At 40.3% G+C, this 26,189-nt stretch overlaps 1 protein-coding gene across 4 annotated transcripts in view; it reads left to right on the forward strand.

Moving 5' to 3' along the window:
- Positions 1–26,189, forward strand: part of Togaram1 (TOG array regulator of axonemal microtubules 1) — a 108,950-nt gene that overhangs the window by 42,633 nt on the left and 40,128 nt on the right. For all 4 annotated transcript variants that reach the window (XM_004649143.2, XM_045155037.1, XM_045155038.1 and 1 more), the window contains 3 exons: positions 14,217–14,312; positions 18,717–18,895; positions 21,018–21,171. In XM_004649143.2, the coding sequence (XP_004649200.1) occupies positions 14,217–14,312; positions 18,717–18,895; positions 21,018–21,171 (429 nt within the window). The remainder of the gene's footprint in view (positions 1–14,216; positions 14,313–18,716; positions 18,896–21,017; positions 21,172–26,189) is intronic.

Here is a 26,189-nt window from a genome sequence, read left to right on the forward strand (position 1 = left end):
GGACTATAGAGTTTGTTCCAGGTCAGTTTTCATGAGAGTGAGACCCTATGTCAGAAAAAAAGCAACAACACAAAAAGAGTTTTGTGAAACTGGGAGCCTCATAATTTAACAAAATCACTTCTCAGAAAGTAGATTTAGAAGTTAGTAATCACTGTGAAGAATATTTGCATTCAGTTTTTCTTTATGATTAGTAAAACTATATTGAATTATGAATAACACCCTGAGAGCAAGTAAGAATGCTGGAAAAAAGTTAAAGCTACTTTATATATTTGCTTTCTAAAATCTATGCATGTGCATAATTATTTGCTAAGATTTTAATTTTTTGTTTTTAATTATGTCTTAATTCATCCCCTTTTTAAACCCACTACCATGGCTTTGGTTCATATTTCATTTCTTACCTATTTAACTCATTTTTACCTTCTTACCTCATTTTCTTCCAGGCTTCAATCTCATTCCCTTATAATTCACTCCAAACAACACAAAACTGATAATATTGACCAACATAAATTCATTTAGGGAAACCTTCAGTGATCTAGTTCCTGCTTATTTTTTCTTCCTTCTTCCTATGTTGTGTTTGGGTTCAATCAAACCCTATTCAGTCCCACTGTCTATCCTTTTGTAGGAATTTATACACTGTTTCTTATAGATAAAACCTAGAGTCCATATCATACCGTGTTTAGCTATGAAATAGTTCAGTTGTTTTCTCTAATTAATTTTCCCTGCTTCACAAACAGTAATGATGACTACCTTTTTAAAAACTTTTCCTTTTATTTACTTATTTTATTTATTTATTTATTTATTTATTTATTTATTTATTTATTGTGTGTGTGTGTGTTTCAAGGTAGGGTCTCACTCTAGTGCAGGCTGACCTATGTAGTCTAAGGGTAGCCTTGGACTCACAGCAATGTGCTACTTCTGCCTCCCAAGTGCTGGGATTAAAGGTGTGTGCCACCATGACCAGCTTATTTATTTATTTTTAATTGACAACTACCATAATTATAAACAATGTCCAGTGGTAATTCCCTCCCTCACCCCACTTTCCCCTTTGAAGCTCCACTCTTCATCACATCCCCTTCCCCTCTCAGTCTCTCTTTTATTTCGATGCTGTGATCTTTTCTTTCTATTATGGTGGTCCTGTGTAGGTAGTGTTAGGCACTGTGAGGTCATGGATATCCAGGCTATTGTGTGTCTGGAGGAGCATGTTGTAAGGAGTCGTACCCTTCCTTTGGCGCTTACATTCTTTCCGCTACCTCTTCTGCAATGGAACCTGAGCTGAGCCTTGGAAGGTGTGATAAAGATATTTCAGTGCTGTCACCTCTTCTCAGCACCATGGTGCCTTCTGAGTCATCCCAAGGTCACTGCCATCTGAAGAGAAGCTTCTTTAACCAAAAGTGAGAGTAGCATTAATACATGGGTATGAACATTAAGAGAAGTGCTTACTGGGCAGTTTGGTGAGCACAGTATATACATCTAGCCAGACACCAACAGATGTTACACCCCTAGGGCTCAGGACTACCACTGTTGTAGGTATTCAGTATCAGGGATGTATTCCCTCCCATGGAGCAGGACTCCAGTCCAATTAGAGAGAAATAGGTAGGTTTCCCCCATAACAGACATGCCAGCCAAATATAAGGCCTGCTGTATCCACTGTTGAGTATCTTCACTGGTGATTTCTCTCTCTCCCATTGAACTGCATACAGCATGGCTTTTCTCAGCTTTCTGTTAGCTGGCCTACATGTAGGAAGTTTTAAGATCAGTTCCAGAAGGATATCTCAGTGACCTTGTAGCCAAGTATGTGGAGTCTTCAGCAGTAGGGTTTTACCATCTATTCCTTGTGGGAAACCAAGGGCCTCAGCAATGGCCTGTAATGTTTTGGGCATATCAGGGACCTCCCTGGCCAACAACTCACTGGAAGGTATCTGGTCCCTGGCATTGAAAATTTTCTAGTAACAATCTATGGCTTCTGAGTGTTCCATTGTCCAAAAAAGTAGGTTTCCATATGACTTATTTATATCCTCCTAGATTTTGATTAGCCCTCCCTCCACCTTTCCTTTACTCAGTCTTTTCCCCTGACCTCACTTTGGGCCTTTTCACCCCCATTAATCTGTTCTTCTACTTATATATAGACAATACCATCCTATTAAGAACCCCCCCTCTGCCCCACTTCTATTCCTTTTATATATCCTTTCTAGCTTACTGGCCTCTGCTATTGAGTTTTATTCCTGCTTACAAAGAAGGCCAATCATTTGTAACTAGGATGTACATATGAGAGAGAACATGTGACGTTTGGCTTTCTGGGCATGGGTTACCTCACTAAGTATAATCCTTTCCAGATCCATCCATTTTCCTACAAATTTCATAACTTCATTTTTCATTACTGCTGAGTAGAACTCCATTGTGTAACTGTGCCATATCTTCATTATCCACTCATAAGTTGAGGGACATCTAGGCTGGTTCCATTTTCTAGCTATTGTGAATAGAGTGGGAATAAATATGGTTGAGCAAGCATCTCTAAGGTAGTGAGACAAGTCCTTAGGGTATATGCCTAGGAGTGGTATAACTGGTTCAGATGGTAGATCTATTTTTAGCTGTCTCAGGAACCTTCTCACTGATTTCCACAATGGCTGGACCACATTGCATTCCACAGTGTAGAAGGATTCCTCTTTTTCTGCATCCTCACCAGCATTTATGGTCATTTGTCTTCATGATGGTAGCCACTCTGACTGGAGTGAGATGGAATCTCAACCTAGTTTTAATGTGCATTTTCCTGGTGACTAGTATTGCAGTCAAGTTCACATTGCTGGTAGAAATCACCCAACCAAGAGCAGCTTATGGGAAAAAGAGGTTTATTTTGGCTTACAATCTCAAGGAGAAAGCTCCATGATGGCAGGGAGAACAATGGTATGAGCAGAGGATGAACATCATCTCTGGCCAACATAAGGTGGACCATAGCAACAGGAGAGTGTGCCAAACACTAGCATGGGGAAACTGGCTATAACACCCATAAGCCCGCCCCCACCAATACACTCCCTCCAGGAGACCTTAGTTCCCAAATCTTCATTAGCTGGGAACCTAGCATTCAGAACACCTAAGTTTATGAGGGACACCTGAAACAAACCACCACAACTAGGGAACTAGAACTATTTTTTAGATGTTTATATGCCATCTGTATTTCTCCTTTTGATAACTCTCTGTTTAGTTCCATAGCCCATTTTTAAATTGGGTTGATTTCTTATTAATGTTTTTGAGTTCTTTATGTAACCTAGATATTAATCCTCTATCAGATGTATAGTTGGCAAAGATTTTCTCCCATTCTGTAGGTTGCCTCTTTGCTCTATTCATAGTGTCCTTTGCCATACAAAAGCTTTGTAATTTCATGAAGTCCCAGTAGTTGATCTGTGGTTTTATTTCATGAGCAATTGGGGTTATATTCAGAAAGTCTTTTCCAAGACCAATATGTTGAAGGGTTTCTCCTACTTTTTCCTCTAAAAGTTTCAGAATCCCAGGTCTGATATTAAGGTCTTTGATCCATTTGGACTTAATTTTTGAGCAGGGTAAGAGATAGGGATCTATTTTTGCCCTTTTACATACAGATACATACCTACTTTTCCTCGCACCATTTGCTGAAGAGGCTCTTTTCTCCAATGAGCATATTTGGCATTTTTGTTGAAGATCAGGTGGCTGTAGCTACCTGGACTTAAATCTGGGTCCTCTCTTCTGTTCCATTGATGTACATGTCTGTTTTTGTGCCAGTACCATTCTGTTTTTGTTACTATGGCTCTGTAATATAGGTTAAAATCAGGTATGGTGATACTACTACCCTTATTTTTGCTGCTCAAAATTGTTTTAGATATTCGAGATTTTTTGTGCTTCCAAATGAATTTTTGGATTTTTTTTTTCTATTTCCATGAAGAATGCCATTGGAATTTTGATGGGAATTGCATTAAATGTGTAGATTGCTAGTTGGGCGTGGTGATGCATACCTTTAATCCCAGCTCTCAGGAGACAGAGGTAGAAGGATCTCATGAGTTCGAGGCTAGAGACTACATAGTGAATTCCAGGTCAGCCTGGGCTAGAGTGAGACCCTACCTCAAAAACCAAAAAACAAACGAACAAACAAAATATAGATTGCTTTTGGTAAGATTGCCATTTTCACAATACTGATTCTTCCAATCCAAGAACAAGGCATGTCTTTCCATTTCCTTATCTGTCTTCTGCAGTTTCTCGCTTGAGTGTTTTAAAGTTTTCATTGTAGAAATCCTTCACTACCGTGGTTAGGTTTATTCCAAGGTACTTTATTTAATTTTATTTTATTTTTTGATGCAGTTGTTAATGGGAGTGCTTGTCTGATTTCATCCTCTCTGTGTTTGTTGTTAGCTTATAGGAAGGCTACTGATTTCTGTGTGTTTATTTTGTATCCTGCTACATGGCTGTAGGTGTTTATCAGCTCTAACAGTTTGCTGGTAGAGTCTTTAGGTTCCTTTATGTATAGTTATATCATCTGCAAATAATGACAACTTGAATCTCTTCCCTTCCAATTTGTATCCCTTTTATGTGCGTCTCTTGCCTTATTGCTATTGCCAAAGATTTCCAGTACTATATTAAATAAAAGTGGGGACAGTGGACTCGTGTTTGAGCTTCCACCCGCAGTACTAGGGAGGTCCCCAGTGGCTTGGGCGGGGGGGGGGGGGCTTGCAGAGACAGCCCTGGAGACATTTTGGAAGCTAAACGAGTGGATGGGAATAAAGAGATTTCAGGCATATGTACTTAATTGCATAGGTATAATAGGCAGGCAGGTTTGTTTTGTATATTGGGTGTCTGGTTTTTTTTTTTTTTTAAATAGTGCATTCATTACTCAACCAAACCTTTAAATACTTAATAAGCATCTACTATGTGCCAGGCATGATTCTAGGAACCTGGAATTCATCATTGAGCAAAATAAAGGTCTCTGAAAAAAATGTAATTAAGGGGCTGCAGGGATGGCTTAGTGGTTAAAGCATTTGCCTGCGTAGCCCTAAATACCCAGATTTAATGCCCCAATACCCACATAAGCCAGATGCACAAGGAGGTTCATGTGTCTAGAGTTCATTTGCAATGGCTAGAGGCCCTGGCACACCCATTCTCTCTATCTGCCTTTCTCTCTCTTTCTCTCTGTCAAAATAAGCAAATAAATAAATAAAATATTAAAATTTAAATAAATATTCACATTTAGACTAAATTTTTTGTTACTTTAAAAAGAAACATACAATAGAGTTTTCTGTTTTTACTAGGGATCATAAAATCCTTGGGTATTTGAAGCATGTCAGGTAGCATGTTAAGCCTTTTCTGTGTATATTCTTTCTTTTTTCTGGGGAATGGGGTGAGACAGTGTCTCATGATATAGCCCATGCTGCCCTTGAACTCATGGTGATCTTTCTGCCTCTGCCTCCCAAATACTAGGAGTTTACCAGAGTGTACCATCATTCTGGGCATTCTGTTTTCTTCATTTAGTTCATGTGACAGTTCTAGGAAAGGTTCAGCTATTATCCTCATTTTAGACATGTGTCTTACCCAGGATCTCTCAGCAGTTAAAGTGGCAGGGCTATGATTTAAAGCTGGTGAACCTGATGCCACATACTGACTTCTTAATCCCTGTGTTGTACATGACCTTACCAGCCAGAGGAGCATGCATATATTGCATGCGAGCAAGAGAAAAGAAAGGAATAAAGAATATAGGTTTATCAGGTCATTATCTTAAATTTCTAGATATTTTTTTTCTTTTTTGTATAAAATTAAAAGTGTTATTAAGTTAATTACTTTAATTAAGTGCTTTTTTTTTTTGTAGGCCAGGCTGGTTATGAACTTTTTATGTAGCCTAAACTGGTCTCAAACTTGTGACTCTTTTGCCTCCACTTCCTGAGGGTTAGGATTGCGAGGTATGTGCTACTGTGACAGCTTTAACATATATATTTGACATTCCCTTTTAAACATTACAGGTGGTATTTTATTGCTGTTTTTTGAGGCAGAGTCTCATTCTACCCAGGCTGTCATGGAACTCAATCTGCAGCCCAAGCTGGCAATGAACTCATGGTGATCCTCCTACTTCAGCTTCCTAAGTGCTGGGATTATAGGCATAAGCCACCATGTGCTTAGTATTGCATTTTTAAAGCCCATTTTAACAAATGTCTTCATATAACCTATAATAAATATTTTTATATACTAGCAATATTTAAAGTATTGTATAACTTAAAATGGAACAAATCTTTAAAGATTACTATTATGTTATAATTTCTGGTATGTTATTGACCTTTACAAAAGAGTAGAAAGCAAGATAGATTTAGAGGGGAGATAAGTATGTACTGTACAATGTTACATAAGTTATCCAAATAAACATTTATTTTATAGGGATTACTACATCCAGTGTAAGCATTATGGTCAACGTATGAGCTATGGGTTTGGATGTGGTGATTTTGAAGATGATAGGTCACATGATATTTCACCTAGTACTTTAAAAGCACAAAATAAGGAACACCCAAGACATAAGCATACAAAAGGTTAGTAAATTTCTTGAGAAATTAATTTGAAGATTTAATCTAAGACAGAATCTTCCACAAGCATACTAATAAAGAAAAATTAAGTGAAAATTCTGTTTTGAGGTTTTCCAACTTACCTTTCTTTTGACATGTTGTTTATAAAATAATTTTGCAGAATTTAGTGATCTCACAGTTTTGAGTATTGGTTTGTGCTCCTGCCTAAGGAGCTAATACAAAGGACAGCCTATGAGTTAAAACTAGTAATGCTGAGCTGGAGAAATGGCTCAACAGTTAAAGTGCTTGCTTACAAAGCCTAACAAGAAAGATTCCCTAGTACCCATATAAAGCCAGATGTACTCAGTGGTGCACACATCTGGAGTTTGTTTGCAGTGGCTGGAGGTCCTGGTGTGCCCATTCTCCCTCCTCCTCCCCCTCCTCTACTCTTTCCTCCCCTCCCCCCCATGGGCATGGTGTCGCATGCCTTTTATCCCAGCACTTGGGAGGCAGAGGTAGTAGGGTCGCTGTGAGTCCAAGGCCAGCCTAAGACTACATAGTGAATTCCAGATCAGCCTGAGCTAGAGCAAGACCCTACCTCAAAAAACTACCAATGAAAGACGGGCGTGGTGACACGCGCCTTTAATCCCAGCACTTGGGAGGCAGAGGTAGGAGGATCGCCATGAGTTCAAGGCCACCCTGAGACTCCATAGTGAATTCCAGGTCAGCCTGGGCTACAGTGAGACCCTATCTCGAAAAACAACAACAACAAAAAAAAACCAACAAAATAACAACAACAAAAGTAATCCCTACTATCCTCTCTTTACAGAGCATACATAAGTACATGCATCAAGCACACAGTTCACCACTAAAATAGAGTGGAAACAGTCATGTGAGCAAATTATTTATGAAGAAAAGATGTGGCAGTGGGAATGTAATTTTCTTGTGGTAGAACTTGGTAGAAAGCTTCTCTGATTATCACTAACCATTGTTATGATATTTGCATTTTTATAAAATTTAACATAAGTAGCACATCTGGTGAGTCCCCTATATCTTTTTTTTTTTTTTTGGAGAGAGAGACTCATTCTAACCCAGGCTGACATGGAATTCACTATGTAGGCTTGCTTCAAATTCATGGTGATCCTCCTCTGCCAGTGTTGCATTCAGGTTTGCATTGCTGGCAGACAACACCTGACCAAGAGCAGATTGTGGGGGGGGGGGAGTTTATTCTGGCTTATTAACTCAAGGGCAAGCTCCATGATGGCAGGGGGAAATGATGGCATGAGCAGAGAGTGGACATCACCTCCTGGCCAACTTCAGGTAGACAACAGCAACAAAAGAGTGTGCCAAGCACTGTTAAGAGGAGGCTGGCTATAATACCCGTAAGCCCACCCCCAGCAATACACTACCCCCAGGAGGCTTTTTTTTTTTTTTTTAAGTTTTGTATTCATCAAATACAGGCAGTTTGGTACCATTATTAGGGTCGTCTGTCACCCACCCCCTCCCTATTGGCCCCTCCTTGTTGAGGGTCATGCATTGTGGAGTTAGCCCAACCAGGAGGCTTTAATTCCCAAGTTGCTATCAGCTGGGGACCTAGCACTCAGAACACCTAAGTTTATGGAAAACACTTAAATCAAACCACCACAGCCAGCTTTCCTTATTTTATAAGTGAAACTGTTATAGCTACATTTTCAAAATTTCTCTTAGCTGGGCATGGTAGCTCACACTTGTAATTATGGCACCTGGGAGGCTGAGGCAGAAAGATTAGTAGGAATTTGTGACCAGCCTGAACTACAGAATAAGATCCTATTTCAAAAACCAAACAGGGCTGGAGAGATGGCTTAGTGGTTAAATTTTGCCCGTGAAGCCAAAAGACCCAGGTTCGATTCCCCAGGTCCCACATAAGCCAGATGCACAAGGTGACACATGCGTCTAAAGTTTGTTTACAGGGGCCAAAGGCCCTGGTGCACCTATCACTCCCCACCACCCGCCCCCTGCTTCTTTCTCCTCTCTCTCAAATAAATAAAATTTAGGGCTGGGTGTGGTAGGCACATGCCTTTAACCCCAGCACTCAGGAGGCAGAGGTAGGAGGATTGCCATGAGTTGGAGGACACCCTGACACTACATAGTGAATTCCAGATCATCCTGGGCTACAGTGAGACTAAAATATAAATATACACACACACACACACACACACACACACACACACATATACATACATATATATAATATAAAAATTTAATTTAATTTAAAAATAAATAAACTTTTAATTTAAAACAAAGTGCAAACAAAACAAAATTTTTTCTTAGAAGAAACAGAAGCAATTCAAAAGATATAAATATTTAGGGCTGGAGAGATGGCTTAGCGGTTAAGCGCTTGCCTGTGAAGCCTAAGGACCCCGGTTCGAGGCTCGGTTCCCCAGGTCCCACGTTAGCCAGATGCACAAGGGGGCGCACGCGTCTGGAGTTCGTTTGCAGAGGCTGGAAGCCCTGGCGCGCCCATTCTCTCTCTCTCCCTCTACCTGTCTTTCTCTCTGTGTCTGTCGCTCTCAAATAAATAAATAAATAATTAAAAAAAAAAAAAGTCAAGTCAGCTCTGACCTGGGTTCCACTACTTGAAAAAAAAAAAAAAGATATAAATATTTAAATGAACAGCAGTTGTAAGTCTCCTATGTTTAATCTTATAACCAAAAATAAGTAAAAGTGGGCTGGATGGCTTAGCACTGAAGGTGTTTGCCTGTAAGGCCAAAGGACCCAGGTTCAATTCCCCAGGACCCACGTTAGCCAGATGCACAAGGGGGCACAAATGTCTGGAGTTCATTTGCAGTGGCTGGAGGCCCTGGCACGTCCATTCTCTCACTCTGTCTTCCTCCTCTTTCTCTCTCAAATAAATAAATAATAATAAATTATAAAATATAAGTAAGAGCTGCCTCAGCCTGGTCCTGATAAGGTCAGCATTTGAGCCAGGCCTGGTGGTACATGCCTGTAATTCCAGCATTCAGGAAGCTGAGGCACAGTCACCATGAGCTAGAGGTTACCTTGAGCTATATATTTGGCAAGATCCTGACTCAAGAACCAAAGAAGGGAAAGAGAAGATCTCTTTCTTTACTTTGTGACTTCTGATCAGCTTAAATCATGAGTGATATGTAGGCAGGCAGAGATGTTAGGGCATTTTTTAAAAACATATTATTTATTTGAGAAAGAGAAAGAGGCAGAGAGAGACAGAGATGGGGAGAGAATGGGCGTGCCAAGGTCTCCAGCCACTGCAAACGAACTCCAGATGCATGTGCCTCCTTGTACATCTGGCCTACTTGGGTCTTGGAGAATCAAACTGGCATCCTTTGGCTTTGCAGACAAACGCCTTAACCACTAAGCCATCTCTCCAGCCCTAGAGCGTGTTTTTGTGCAAGTAACCCAAATCAAGTAAGAAAGAATTTGGTTAGAAACTTTGTCTTGTATTTTTCTTTTGCAAATTTCTTAAAATTTAATCTATGCCATAACTCATTATCTGTCCTTTGTTCATTGTTTTTAAAAGAGAATGATGAGCCAGGTGTGGTGGTACATGCATCTAATCCTATCACTGGGAAGGCAGAGATAGGAGGATCACTGTGCGTTTAAGCCAACCTGGTACTACAGAGTGAGTGCTAGGTCACCTGGGCTAGAGTGAGACCCTGCCTCAAAAAAAAAAAAAATAAAAGAAAAAGAAAAAGCATGATGGAATTTTTCTATTTATTTACATACTTTTTCATGTAAAGAAAATCAAGTGCAAAAATAGTTTTTGAAAGTAATTCAGGGAACCAGAGAGATGGCTCAGTGGTTAAAGATACTTGCTTGCAAACCTGATGCCCTCGGTTCACTTCCCCAGTACCCATGTAAATCCAGGTGCATAAAGTGGCATGCGTGCATCTAGAGTTAGTTTGCAGAGTGGGAGGAGGCCCTGGTATATCCATTCTCACTCTCTCTGTCTGCTTCTTTCTCTCTTGTCAAATAAATAAACAAACTTTTTTTTTAGTAATTCGTACTCTGGTATAAATTCTTAATAGCTTTAATCATGATTATTGAACATACTAATATGGGTTAGTTGCATCTTTTGAACAATCATAAACTAATATTTACATCATTTTATTTGTTTTTGTTTTTTGAGGCAGGATCTCTCATCAACCTAGAGCTCATATATTAGGGTAGACTAGTTCTCCAGAAAGATCCAGGGATCTGCCTATTTGCATCTGCAGTGCTGGGATTACTGGCACACTACCATGCCAAGCATTTACATGGGAATTGGGGATCAGTCAGATCCTCATGCTTGTGAGGCAAGTACTTTGTCCACTGAGCTGTCTCCCCAGACCCCCACTGCTTTTTTTATTTTGTTTTGAGGTAGGATCTCACTATGTATAGTGCAGGCTAGCTTCAAACTATGATCTTAGCTGACTGAGTACAGTAGTGTAGCCTTAACATGTCATCACTCAAAATGCTGGGTAATGGGGGAGAGAAGTGTAAATGTAATGAATATGTGTGTGTGAGAAATGTATTTTCATATATATGTGGAAAATGTCCTAATGACACCCACTTTTTTTTTTTTTCCAAGGTAGGGTCTCACTCTAGCTTGGGCTGACCTGGAATTCACTATGTAGTCCCAGGGTGGCCTCGAACTCTCTGCAGTCCTCCTACCTCTGCCTCCCGAGTGCTGGGATTAAAGGCATGAGCCACCACGCCCATCTTGAAGCCCACTATCTTATATATAATTAATATATGGCCATAAAAATAACTGTAGATTGTCAGGCATGTTGGTACATAACTTTTTCAAATTTATTTTTATTTATTTATTTATCAGAGACAGAGAGTGAGAGAGAATGGGCACACCAGGGCCTCTAGCCACTGCAAACGAACTCCAGACGCATATGATGTGGCATATGTTTTTAATCCCAGCACTTGGGAGGTAGAGAGATAGGAGGTGAAATCAAGGCTAGCCTGGGATTACAGAGTTAGTTCCAGGTCAGTCCAGGCCTCCAAAAAATGAACAAACAAACCCAAAACCAAAAGAAAATAAAACTGTAAATCAAAAAAATAAAAATTATACTTTCAAGTGATCAGGTTAAAGTGAATACTGACTGCACTGCTGAAGAGAATCAAAGACTTACAAGACACATGTGTTGGTAATGTGTGGATGAGTGGATTCCTCCTCTTCCTATTTCTGTCCTCCATTGGCTGTTCCTCTAAACCTGTCCATTTTCTCCATAGAATCTTTGGAGCTCAATAAATGACTTGAGAAAGTGATTAATGATGTCTGATTGGAGTGTTAACAACCATAATTTTTTTCAATTTATTTATTTACAAAGAGAGAGAAAGAGAATATATGAGTATAGGCATACTAGGGCCTCTTGCCACTGCAAACAAACTCCAGATGCATGGCCCACTTTGACACATGGCTCTGTGTGGGTACTGGGTAATTAAAAAGCAGGCCAGTGGGATTTGCAAGTACCTTTAACCACTGAACCATTTCTCCAGCCCCACGAATTTGTACTTTTGTCTTTTATTTTTTTAATATTTTTGTTTTATTTATTTATTAGAGAGAGTGAGGAACTCAAACAAAAGGAGACAGAGAGAGGGAGAATAGGCATACCAGGGCCTCTATCTACCACCATGTGCATCTGGCTTATTTGGGTACCGGGGAATTGAACATGGATCCTTTGGCTTCACAGGCAAGTGCCTAAACCACTAAGCCATCTCTCCAGCATTGTCTTTCTGTTTTTTAATTAATTAGATAGAAATAACAAAGAAATTATTCAAGAAGATTTCTGTGTAAAAAAGTCTTTAGGCTCAGTGGATAAAGCTTCACTGCTCAAGCATCTGTGCCTGAGTTCAGTGTTAGACCCCGATGTAAAAAACTGAAGCCGTAGGGGCTTTTATGATCCAGACACTGACAGTGAGATGGGAGATGGATACCAGAGAACTTCCTGGAAGCTCACAGCAAACACAGCAAAGAACAACAGGAGAGCAAGATCCAGAAAGAAACCCTGCCTCACATGCTTATTTGCTGTCACTTGCATCTTTTTGGAAAGACAAGAGCCAATCTGAAAGTCATCCTCTTACCTCTACATGTGTACTGTAGCAAACATGTACACATACAGAAGTTTTGAAAAAAAGTGTAAACGTTCTGTAAATATGGTTCAGCAGTTAAAGGTGCTTGCTTGCAATGCCTGCCTGCCCTGGTTCAATTCCCAATGCACACATACAAGCTGAACACAGAAAGTGGTACAAACTTATGATATTCATTTGCAGCCGTAAGAGGCCCTGGAACACCTATATACACACAAAGAAATAAATGAATGATGCCAAGTGTGGTGGCACACACCTTTAATTCCAGCACTTGGGAGGCAGAGGTAGGAGGATGGCTGTGAGTTCAAGGCCACCTGAGACTACAATAGTGAATTTCAGGTCAGCCTGAGCTAAAGTGAGACCTTACCTCAAAAAACAAACAAAAAGAATGAATAAACAAATAAATTTCAAATAAACATTTTGTCTTTATATTTAGAATTGAGACACTAAGCCATATTTCTTTCAACATATGTTTCAAACATTTGCCTGCAAACAAATGGCCTTTTGGATTTACATAGGTGTCTAGGGAATTGAACCCAGGCCTACAGGCTTTGGTCAGCAAACAACTTTTAACAGTAAGCCATCCCCCCAGCCTCCTGTCCCACCCTCATCCCCAGGTTTCTTATTTTCTACTGGGTTCACACAAAGCCAAAAGGTTAACAAAACTACATATATTTTTAAAGCACTTACTTGATTAAATTTTTCAAAAGCAGCTGCTTTTCTTGAATAACCCCTAAATTAGTGATTTTTTGCCTTTAATTTCTCTGCTTTGATGCATACATCTAACATATTTACTGAACACCTACTCAGGGCCAAGTACTAGGCTCTAGTAAGGAATGGTAATCAAAATCAGCATAGGTCCCATCCTCGGAGTTTATAATCTAGTGGAGGAGTGTAATTAAGTAAATCTTGAGAAACAGATTAAAAACCTATAAGTGCAGGTTACTGTGAGAGTGAATTGATCTGGCAGTTGAGGGAAATTATTTCCTTCACTGTTACTCTGTAGTTCCCTGATTATCATTCTATAATTAGATGTTTCTCTCACTTTCAGCCTTGGCATGTGGAAACCTCTTACTGGAAGGAAATTTTCTTCTTTAATGGCTAGTGTATACTGGGTATTCAAATTATAAATATTTATTAAATTAGCTGGGAGTGGTGGCACATGCCTTTAATCCTAGCACTCGGGAGGGAGAGGTAGGAGGATCACCGTGAATTCGAGGCCACCCTGAGACTCCATAGTGAATTCCAGGTCAGCCTGGGCCAGAGTGATACCCTACCTCGAAAAAGCAAATTTTGTGTGTGTGTGTATTTTTAATGAGCATGTTTAAATACATGTAAATTCTGTATAAAACAAATTTAATTTTTTTTGTTTTTTTGAGGTAGGGTCTTACTGTAGTCCAGGCTGATCTGAAACTCACTCTGTAGTGCAGGTTGGCCTGAAATTCTTGGTGGATCCTCCTATTGCAACTTCCTGAGTGCTAGGATTAAAGGCATGTGTCTACCACACCTGCATACCCAATATTTTAAAGCCACTCTGTAATATCCTAAAGTATTATGTAATAAATAACCATTTTTAAATGTACTTTTTGTCATTTTTATGTCTTCCTTTTTTAGGATTTACAAGGTCATCAAATTTCCAGCAAATTTCTAGCTTTGATATCACATCCACAAATACCTTAGCAGAAGATTCAGTAGTGGTTGTTGGAAAAGGTAATTCAGAATTATATCATTTTTTAATTGTGTGTGGTCTTCACACATGAAATTTGTTAATCTTAAACTGAAGTAATTAGAAATAAATACTAACTTTAATATTTCTGTCCCATGTCAGTTACTTTTCTTATCACTGTGAGTAGATATCTGACAAAAAGTAACTTAAGGGAGGAAGAGTTCATTTTTGACTCGTGATTTGAGGGAAGATAGTCCATCATGGTGGGAAAATCATGGCAATAGAAGCATGAGGCAGTTGATTACATTACATCTGCAGTTGTGAAGCAAATGTCAGTTCACTGTCTCATTTCTATTCAGTGCATAATCCCAGTTCATGGCGTGGTGCCATTCACATTCAGGATGCGTCTTCCTTCCCCGTGAAACCTCTGTGGAGAAGCCCTCATAAATTGTCCAGAGATGGTGTACCTCCTATTTGATTCTAAATTTAGTCAGGCTGACAGTTCAGATTGACTGTGACAACTTCACCTCTTGTCACTTGACACCCATATATTTCACTTTAAATTACAGTATTTCTATCCCTGGTTCCCAAAAGATTGTGGCCATGAATGCAAAATGCATTCATTCCAATTTCAAACGTTCCCATAGTCTTTAACTTTTCAAATATTTAAAAAGCACAGAGTCAGGCTGGAGAGATGTCTTAGCGATTAAGTGCTTGCCTGTGAAGCCTAAGGACCCTGGTTCGAGGCTCGATTCCTCAGGACCCATGTTAGCCAGATGCACAAAGGGGTGCACGCATCTGGAGTTCGTTTCCAGTGACTGGAGGCCCTGGCGCATCCATCCTCTCTCTGTCTCTCTCTCTCTCTCTCTCTTTCTCTCTGCCTCTTTCTCTGTCTGTCACTCTCAAATAAATAAATTAAAATTAAAACAAAAAAGTACAGAGTCTCTTCTAAGATTCAAGGTAACCTCTTAACTGTAACCCTACTAAAACTAAAAAAACAAGTTAGGGCTGGAGAGATGGCTAAGTGGTTAGAGGTGCTTGGTTGAAAGGCTAATGGCCTAGATTCAATTCCCTAGTACCCAGGAAAAGCCAGATGCACAAAGTGGCTCATGAATCTGGAGATTGGTTGCAGAGGCGGAAGAACCTGGTATTCATTCATTCTCTGTATCTGTCATCTATCAGTCTATGTCAAATAAGTAAATGAATAAATATTTTAATGTTTAATTAAAAAATACATTATTTCCAATATACAAAGTAAACCTACCCATTCCAAAAGGGAGAAATGTATCATGGGAAGGAAAGGTCAAAGTAAGGCAGAAACCCAGCAAGGCCGATGCCCATCCCCTACAGCTCCATGTGTGATATTGGGGGTCTAATAACCTTTGGAAACCCCCCCTACATCACCAACTCTGCCACATGTAGCACATGTGACTTCTCTCTTGGGCAGTATCACTATGTTTGCAGGTTTCCTTTGTGGATATACTATGGTCCTGGCATCTACAATATCTTGGGATCTCCACTGAAACTTGGGCTTCACCTTCATAACCTCCTGCAGTAGCTTCCCAGGGCCTCCTTTAAGGAATCTGACTCTGCCACACAGTGCCTGGCCTTAGTAGCTTTTTGGAGTCCTGATGCCAGCCTTCCATGACCCTGTAACTTACATTTTATGTGCCTGCAAAAATCACCATGTAATCTGTGCTACCAATTTCTAGTGCCAGTTTGAGATGTAGCCAGGTCCCCTTCCTACCACAGCTCTAGTTGCCTTTGTGCACCATGGAGGCTGAGCATACTCTATGTTGTTTCCTGGCAGGGAATCTCTTCAGTATTCTCGGTTTATGCTCTCTCCTTTCAAGTGAATTTGTGGTTTTGTAAATTTGAACCTTTGATGGGTATGGTCTTGGCCTCAGGCTACCTTTCCTATTGTCCCAGTGAAGAGTACTGGCTTTCTCTTAAATAGCACTGATGTTCATAATAATTACAGCTACTTTCACCACACCCATCTTGTTTGCACCTTGAACACAATTTTAAATTTGCTTAAATTCTTTTTCTTCTTAAACTGCATTGTTTTGGAGGGGGAAAGGTTCAAGGCAAGATCTCACTCTAGCCCATGCTGACCCAGAAATCACTCAGTAACCCCAGGCTGGCCTTGAATTCCTGAAGATCCTCCAACCTTACCCTCCTGGGATTAAAGGGGTGCACCACCACCCCTGCCTACAAACTGCACAATTTTTTTTTAATGAGAGAGAGAGAATTAGCCCACCAGGGCCTCCAGCCACCACAGTTGAACTTCAGACACATGCACCATCTTGTACAAATGTGCAACCTTGCACACTTGAATCACCTTGTGCATCTGGCTTACATGGGACCTGAATAGTGAACATGGGTCCTTAGGCTTCACAGGTAAGTGCCTTAGCTGCTAATCCATCTCTCCAGCCCCAAACTACATATATTTTTTAAAGTTTATTTATTTATTTATATGAAGGGGGTGGGAATGGGCATGCCAGAGCCTCCAGCCACTGCAAACAAAATCCAGATACTTGTGCCACCTTGTGCATCTGGCTTATGTGGGTACTAGAGAATCAAATCTGGGTCCTTTGGCTTTGCAGGCAAGTGCCTTAATTGCTAAGCCATCTCTCCAGGCCCAAACTCCACATTGTTATCTTTCTGCTCCCTGTCACTGTAGGTATAAGAACAGAGAACAATAACTATGCCATAGCTTGAGTGTTATATTATTGAAATTTCCTCCATCAGACAATTTAGTCTGTTACTTTTGAAAATATTTATTTTTATTTATTGGAGAGAGAGAATGGGCACACCAGAACCTCTAGTCACTAAAAACAAATTCCAGACACATGCACTACCATGTGCATCTGGCTTATGTGGGTACTGAGGAATTGAACCTGAGTCCTTAGGTTTCACAGGCAAGCATCTTAACCACTAAGCCATTGCTTCATCTCTAGTCCATTACTTTTTGTTTGTTTGTTTGTTTTTACTTATGTGAGAATGACAGACAGAGAAAGAGGCAAAGAGACAGACAGAATGGGCGCACCAGGGCCTCCAGCCACTGCAAACAAACTCCAGGTGCATGCATCACCCTGTGCATCTGGCTTACGTGGGTACTGGGGAGTCAAACCTTGAACCAGGGTCCTTAGGCTTCACAAGCAAGTGCTTGTCTCCTAAGCCATCTCTCCAGCCCCTAGTCCATTACTTTTTAATTCAGCCTCAGTCATATTACCAGGTCATCAACAGATAGCAGATAGTTTTTTTTGTTTTTTAAGGTAGAGTCTCATTCTAGTCCAAGCTGACCTGAACTTCAGTATGCTGGCCTTGAACTCACAGTGATTCTCCTACCTCAGCCTTCTAGATGCTGGGATTAAGAGTGTGCGACGACACTTGGCCTATTTTTAATTTAATTTAATTTAACTTAATTGGCCAGGATGTAACACGTATGTCTTCTACTTTATTTCCCCATGAAGTCCTTGTTCCCTCTGAAACCTCATGAGCAGTCTTTACTGTCTGTCTGTGGGTCAGCATTCTGTTCTTCTACAGTCTTGCCGAATATCCATTTGTGTTCTACTTACAGTACTGTAGGACTCCTCTAGCTCACAGGTCAAAACTCAGATTCTTCTGCCTATCAGTTCCAAAGGCCTACAAACCACAGGGTCAGGTAGTCACACCAAGAGTCCCATATCTCAGTAACAATTTTCCCCTACTGTGACACATATCCAACTGAAGAAGCTTAAGGAAGGAAGGCCTTATTTTGGCTCATGGTTTGAGAATGCAGATCCTCATGGCATGGAAGGCATGCTGGAAGAAGCATGAGGCAGCATAGTCAGGAAGAAGGGAGAAATGAATGTTGGTGCTTCTAGTGTCTCAACTAAAATGTCATGGTGAGATATATGGTAAGGATATGAATCTTTTGTTCAACATAATGAAATTGAATAAGTTCTTGGAAGTTTTTCCTAACTTCTTTGCTTGATAATTTCATTAATTTAGGACCCTCTTCAGATTGCCTCTATAGTTCTCCTGAAGCCTTATTTCTGTTATTGCTGTTTGCCAGTGTTTGTGTACCTGCATCATACCTGTTTAGCTCTCCACATAAATGTCCCCACCTTGTAGGATGTCCTCTTGTCTTCCTTTTCCATCATATCTTTGTGTCTTCTAATGCCAGCTCAAATCTGTACTCTTTGAAAACATCTTAAACATCTAGTTCATATCAACCATTTTATGAACTTAGCACTTAAAGCATTTAATGCTTACTTGTTATTGTCCTGAACTGCTCTCTCACACCTCTTCCTGTTTTGTTGGGGTTTGGTTTGTATGTTTTATGGTTCTTTAACATGTCTTTCACAGTTTATTGTGTACTTTTTGACTCGAAGAGCCTTGTCTTAAGATTTGTCTATGATGCCATTGCAGAATAATCACTATTTGATGATTGTTGACTACAGGTGTATTTGGAAATCCAAATTCAGTACCAGCAACTTGCAACCAACCAGTGATATCTTCTGTGGAAAGCAGAGACACAGTTTCAGTTATTAAACAGAATATTGATCCACCATCAGGGATTTTTGGAAGAGCAGTCCAACAAAATATTCCATCATATGTTGATATTGAACATGACAAAAATGTAAGTTTACCTACTAATATTTAGGATAAACTTAAGCCTACCTTACATCATTGTTTTGTTTTTCCGAGATATGGGATGGTAAAAGTATTTTGCTTAAATTTTTTAAAAACTTGAGCAGAAGAGAGGCTGGGAGCATGTCTGCACCACATACTATTATGACAGAGAAAATGGAGGAGAGTCAAGATCCATTGATAAGACAAGAAGATAACCAACTGCCCACCGTGAGACTTGCCATATCTGCCAGGGCCAAGGAGAACTTGCAGTGGAAGCAGCACCATGAACACTGCTCTTACTGCTAGCCTGACAATCAGCTCCAGGGTGATGGTGACAGACATGTTGATCAACTACAACCTATTAAAGCAAAAATCCAAAGGCTACAAAGAATTTAATGTAAATTAGACTGTCAACAAGCTTGCCATGGCTCAGGGAACATTGCTGAAGAGGGGCCAGAAAGACTGTAAGAACCACAGAGTGGGTGAGAAAACCCTGAGGCATGGTCCCCCTAATATCCCATTGGGACTGATTGAGGCCTTCATGACCCCACAGTAAATCCCACAGCCCAGTAGAGGAGGGCCCAGGGAAAGGGGAATAAAGCAGTATAATCTGTTAAAAAATAAATAAAAAATTTTAAAGTAGAGACAATTTTTTAAACTTAAAAACAAAAAAAGAAAACAAAACTTTAAAAATCTGGGGCTCATTTCACACTTTTTAAAAAGTTCTTGCTTGCAAAACCTGATGACCCAGGTTCGACTCCCAACCTAAGCTTGAAGCTACACACAAAAAGTGGTGCAAATGCTTGGTATTCATTTGCAGAAGCAAGAGACCCTGGTGTGCCTATTATACACACATAAATTAAAAGAAGCTTTTTAATTTGATAACCTTAGGTAATCAAAAGTTCTGTTCATCTAATATTAAAATATTAGATGAAAATAAAATATTAGATGATCTTTTCTTCTAAATAAATCTGTTTATATTCTACTGATATAGTGTCCAATATACTTTATATATGTGCTATATACATATATAGTTATGGGTGTATATATTGAACACTATTCTAGGTATAATAAACCAGTGACAGACCAATGACTAGCTATATAATTCTTCTTTATTTTAGGATTCCTAAAATGAAGATTTCAAGGTCCATATTTTGGGTTGGATGCAGTGTGCACCCCCATAATCCTAGTACTGGGGAGGTGGAGGCAGGAGGATCAAGAGTTTAAGGTTATCTTTACCTATATAAGACTCTCAAAGAAAAGGAGAGAAAAAGAAGGGAAGAAGGAAGGAAGGAAGGAAGGAAGGAAGGAAGGAAGGAAGGAAGGAAGGAAGGAAGGAAGGGAGACTTGAAAACTTAAAGATGTAGTTTTTGTTTGTTTGTTTTTATTTATTTATTTGAGAGCAACAGACATATAGAGTCAGAGAGCGAGAGAGAAAGAATGGGTGCACCAGGGCCTCCTGTCATTGCAAATGAACTCCAGATGTATGTGCCGCCTTGTACATCTGATTTACATGGGAACTGGGGAATCAAGGCTCGAACCAAGGTCCTTAGGCTTCACAGGTAGGTGCTTAACTGCTAAGCCACCTCTCCAGCCCCAAAGATGTAGTTTTAAATTTTATTTATTTATTTAAGAGAGAGAGAGAATGGGCATGCCAGGGCCTCCAGCCACTGCAAATGAACTCTAGACATAGGTGTCACCTTGCGCATTTGGCTTACATGGGTCCTGGGGAATCGAACCTAGGTCCTTTGGCTTTCCATGCAAGTGCCTTAACTCTGAGCCATCTCTCCAGCCCAAGATGTAGTTTTAAAAATTATTTATTTATTTGAGAGAGAGAAATGGACTTGTATATGCAGAGAGAATGTTGTGCCAGAGCCTCTAGCCATTGCAAATGAACTCCAGATGCATGTGCCACTTTGTGCAGCTTGCTTATATGGGAACTGGAGTATCAAACCTGGGTCCCTAGGCTTCACAGGTAAGTGCCTCAACTGCTAAGCCATCTCTCCAGCACCCTAGATGTAATTTCTTGGGTGTATAGGCATTTAATATACATACAATTTTCTGAGATTGGGGTATTTTAAATGTCAGTGTTCCTGAATACTTCCATATATTTCAACTTTTTCATGCAGACGAAAGTTTCTATTTCAAAATCTACTTATGACAAGATGAGACAAAAGAGAAAAGAAGAAAAAGAACTCTGTGATTCTAGAGGTTGTGAAAGGAAAGAACAGAATCCCTGGGAACAAATGAAACAAACAGGGACTGAGAAAATGCTATCTGAAAGTAAGTGAATTTTGTCTTTTTTTGTGTTGATATCTAGTAATACTCTAAAGGTCAAATAGTTGATTTAATTGAGTTGTCATCTCACCTACTCAGGAGGCAAAAGTACGATGATCAAAGTCGGCCTGACTTATACAGCAAATCCTAGTGTTATAAGTCAATAAGGCCTACACTTAGTAGGATAACAAGCACATCTCAACATGCCTGGCATTTTTATGTGGCTGCTAGAAATCAAGCTCAGGTTCTCATGCTTGCAAAGTAAGGACTCTGTCAATGGAACTGTCTCCCAGCCCCTGGTATCCCAGTTTTATAGATAAGGAAACTGTGATAGCAAAATAGCCTTGTTATGACAAGAACTCAGTTTTCCACAATACTTCCCTCCCCTTCTTTCAAATCTTTTATTCTTTCCATCTCCTCTTCTGCAGTAGTCACTGAGCCTTGGAAGGGAGTGGTATAGATGTCACATTTGGGATGAGCACTCAATTCTCAGTAGGTTTTTTTAGGAATTTTTATTTTATTATTTTTATTAGTTATGTACATACTCAGTGTGTGAACAGCACATGTTGATACCATCCTTACCATTGTCCCTGCCCCCCCGCCGAAAGGGACCCTCGATGGGGATGCCAGTAATCCCTATATGAATTGTGGGTCGTGCATTGCGGAGGTAGCCATCAGTTATGGGGAAGAGGCAATGTATCTGTGGATAATGTCCCAACTTGTGGCTCTAACAGTCTTTCCACCCCCTCTTCTATGAATTTCCCTGAGCCATGTTGGATTTGTTTCAGGTCTACTTCAGTGATGGACTCTTAGGAGCCTCTGTATCTCTGAATCTCTGCTTTGGTAGGAGTTGAGTGTCCTCTATGTCTGTGGCAGGATGCTTTCGAGGTAGGGTCTTACTCTATTCCAGGCTGACCTGGAATTCACTACGAAGTCTCAGGCTGGCCTCAAATTCATGATGATCCTCTTACCACTGCCTCCTAAGTTCTGGGATTAAAAGCATGTGCCATGACAGCCTGGCAGAATTTTCATTCATTCCCAAGCAGAGAGAGATAGAGAAGAGAAACAAAGACAGAGAGAGACAGAGGAGAAGAAGATGGGCACACCAGGGCCTCCAGCCACTACAAATGAACTTCAGATGCATGTGCCACTGTGTGTCTGGCTTTATGTAGGTACTGGGGAATCAAACCCATGTTGTTAGGCTTTGCAGGCAAGCACCTTAACCATTTCTCCAGTTATCTTCTCAGTGTTTTAACCATTTACTAGTTTTTTCTGTAACCACTACCTTCTGCAGAATAAACTTCTCTAACCAAAGCTGAGAGCAGAACAAATCTATTGGCACAAGCATAAATATTTAGAAGGTAGTTTGCCAGGGTATATCAGTCTCATGGCTATGACAAAAATACTGCTCAGGGAAGGAAAGAGTTTATTTTGGCTTACAGTTCCAAAAGGTAGGGTCTATCATGGTGAAGAAAACATGTTAGGAGCAGGAAGCCAGTGTCATATCAGCAGGGAGGAAGTAGAGACTGACACATGCTGGTGCTCAGCTAGTTCTCTCCTTTTTATATAGTTAGTGCTGCAGCTCATGGAATGGTGCTACCAACGGTGATGGGTCTTCCCACCTCAGTTAATCCAATCAAGATAATCTCTTACAAACATGTCCAGAGGCTAACCTAATCTCCACACAGATGAATCTAGGTCCTGTCAAGTTGACAATAATACCATCACAAATCACCCCCTGTCAAACTTGACACCCAAACATACCACATTTATATCAACCTTCTACCTCTTTTGTGCATAGGTTCATGGCCAACTCATAATGCAAAATCCATTCAGCCCAACTTCAAAAGACTTCATATTCTTTAACAGTAGGGGCTGGGGAGAAGGCTTAGTAGTTAAAGGTGCTTGCTTGAAAAGGTTGCCAGCCCAGAGTTCACTTCCCAGTACCCACATAAAGCCAGATGTATAAAGTGGCACATACATCTGTGGTTTGTTTGCAGTGGTAAGAGGCCCTGGCACACATTCTCTCTCCTTATTCCTCCCACTTTATTTTTTCCTCTCCCTCTCCCTCTCTCCCTCCCTCCCTCTCTCCCTCCCTCCCTCTCTCCCTCCCTCACTCCCCCCCCCCTCTCCTTGCAAATAAATTAAAATAAGAAATATAAAAATATTAGTGCAGCTGGGTGTTTTGGTGCATGTCTTTAATTCCAGCATTCAGGAGGCAAAGATAGAAGGATCTCTGTGAGTTCAAGGCCAGCCTGATAGTGAATTCCAGGTCAGCCTGGGCTAGAGTGAGACCCTACCTCAAAAGCCAGGCTTGGTGATGCATGCCTTTAATCCTAGCATCCGGAAAGCTGAGGTAAAGAGGACTTCTGTGAGGTTGAGGCCAGCTGAGACCTCATGATGAAAACCAGGTCAGCTTGGGCTGGAGTGAGACCCTACCCCTAAAAAAAGAAAATGAAAAAAGAAAGAAAGAAAAGAAAAGAAACAAACCAAAAAGTTAAGTGAAGAGTCTTTTCTGAGTGTCAGGCATCCTGTTAACTGTGAGTTCCTATAACATCAAAATCAAGTTACAAACTTCCAACATGCGCCGGTACAAAGTAAATATTCCCAATCTAACAGGGAAGAATGTAGACAGAGCAAGGATGATGAGACCAAAAGAAGACTAAAACCCAGAAAGACAAACTCCAAATCTTACTCCATGTCTGGCATCTCTGACTAGTGAAGGCATCATCTGGGCTCCATGGGCTTGTGTAGATCCACCACTCTAGCTGTGCCTCTTTGCAAGCAGCTCCACGCTGAATCTGCAGTTTTCCTGGCATCTGCAACATACTGGGGTCTCCATTGCAACTTGCAGTTCACCTTCGTAGCTTTACACAGTATGTGACACTGAAAGTCTTAGTGATATCTGTTCCTACTGAGTTATTTTCCCATAATAATAAGAATAGAGAGAGGGGTAAAAAAAAAAAAAAGCCTTAAAACTTCACCATCATTTTCCTTACTTTCTGTATTTCTTTGCTTGTTGTGATAACATGTGACAAATGCTTCAACCTAAGGGGAGATTGACTTTGGTTGAGAGTCTGAGGGACAGTAAGAAGGATGGCAGCAGGAACATGAGGCAGCGGTCACATTGTGTGCACAGTTAGGAAGTAGAGAGATGAATGCTTATACCCAGTTCCCTTTCTCTTTTTTATTTAATCCAAGACTCCAAGCCATGAAATGGTGCGTAGGTCTTCCAACCTCAATTAGCACAATCTAGAAACTACTTAAAAGCCATGTCGAGAGGTTTGTCTCCTAGGTGATTCTAGATCCTATCAAGTTCACAACCAATATTAACCATCACAACCTGTATCATGTATGTAATTAGTAATAGCTATTAATTACATAGTTGTTGAATGAGGTGATGGAAATGAAGTACATAGTATAGTACCAAGCAAGCTCTCAAATGATATTTAGTAGTAATATCTCATATTTGCTATAAATTTTCTTATTTCAAAGAAATCTGGTTCATTTACTTTATTTTCAAATTATTTTTGGACATGTATGTATGTATGTATATGTGTGTGTATGGGTATTGGGGGTGCTAGTGTCTCTTGCTGCTACAGAAATACTCCTCTGGATAGCTTTACATGAGAAGATGGAGAATTGAACCCAGGCCATCAGGCTTTACTAGCAAATGCCTTTAACCACTGAGCAATCTTCCCATCCTCTGTACTTGCTATGCTTTTGTTGGTGTAGTGTTTGAGAAAATCTCTTACAGCCCAATCTTGAACTCACTTTGTAGGCAAGAATGACCCTGAAGTAATTTTTCTGCCTCTGTGCTCCAAGCACTGGGATTACAAGCATGTGCTACTATTTCCACATGCCATGACTCTTAATGTATGAGGCCTAATGAACAATGAAAAAAAAATTAATGAAGTGAGTTTTCTATTTTTAATTCCCACTTCATCCTTCTGATACATGACTTACTTCAAAAAAAGACTGCTACTGGGCTAGAGAGATGGCTTAGCAGATAAAGCACTTACCTGCAAAGCCAAATGACCCAGGTTCAATTCCCCAGGATCCAAGTAAGCCAGATGCACAAGGTGGCACATGTATCTGGAGTTCGCTTGCAGTGGCAGGAAGCCCTGGTGCATCCATTCTCATCTTCTCTCTCTCTCTGCCTCTTTCTCTGTCTCTCACATAAAGAAATAAAAATATTTTTTAAAATAAAAAAGACTGCTACTGAGTTATTGCTACAGTAGTCTGAAACATAGCATCTTATCTTTTTATCTATCCTTTCTGGTCAGGCATATGTTCATTATTTTGAAAGTAAAGGTCCTGTCTTAAGATTTCTTTATTTAAAATCATAGATGAAAGTGTGGGGGTGGGGAGGGAGGGAATTACCATGGGATATATTTTATAATCATGAAAAATGTTAATAAAAATTTAAAAAAATAAAAAAATAAAAAATAAAAAATAAATAAAATCATAGATGAGCTGGGTATGGTTGCTCACACCTTTAATCCCAGCACTTGGGAAGCAGAGGTAGGAGGATCACAGTGAGTTCGAGGCCACCCCAAGACTGCACAGTGAATTCCAGGTCTGCCTGGGTTATAGCAAGACCCTACCTTGAAAAAACAAAACAAACAAAAAAAGTGAGACATGATAGTGGACCTAACTCTCTATGCCACTTATAGTTAGCTTCTTGTTGCTGGCAGAAGGTACTCTACCAAGAGTAGCTTATGGGAGGAAAGGGTTTAAATTTGTCTTACAGACTTGAGGGGAAGCTCCAAAATGGCAGGAGAAAACAATGGTATGAGCAGAGGGTAGATATCACCTGCTGGCCAACATCAGGTGGACAACAGTAGCAGGAGAGTATGCCAAACACTGGCAAGGGGAAGCTAGCTATAGTACCGATAAGCCTGCCCCCAGCAATGCACTGCTTCCCAGAGGCTGCAGTTCCCAAATTGCCACCAGCTGAGGACCTAGCAATCAGAACACCTAAGTTTATAGGGGACACCTGAATCAAACTACCACACTATTGA

The sequence above is a fragment of the Jaculus jaculus genome, chromosome 7 (genome assembly GCF_020740685.1).
Source record: "Jaculus jaculus isolate mJacJac1 chromosome 7, mJacJac1.mat.Y.cur, whole genome shotgun sequence".
Lineage (NCBI taxonomy): Eukaryota > Metazoa > Chordata > Mammalia > Rodentia > Dipodidae > Jaculus > Jaculus jaculus.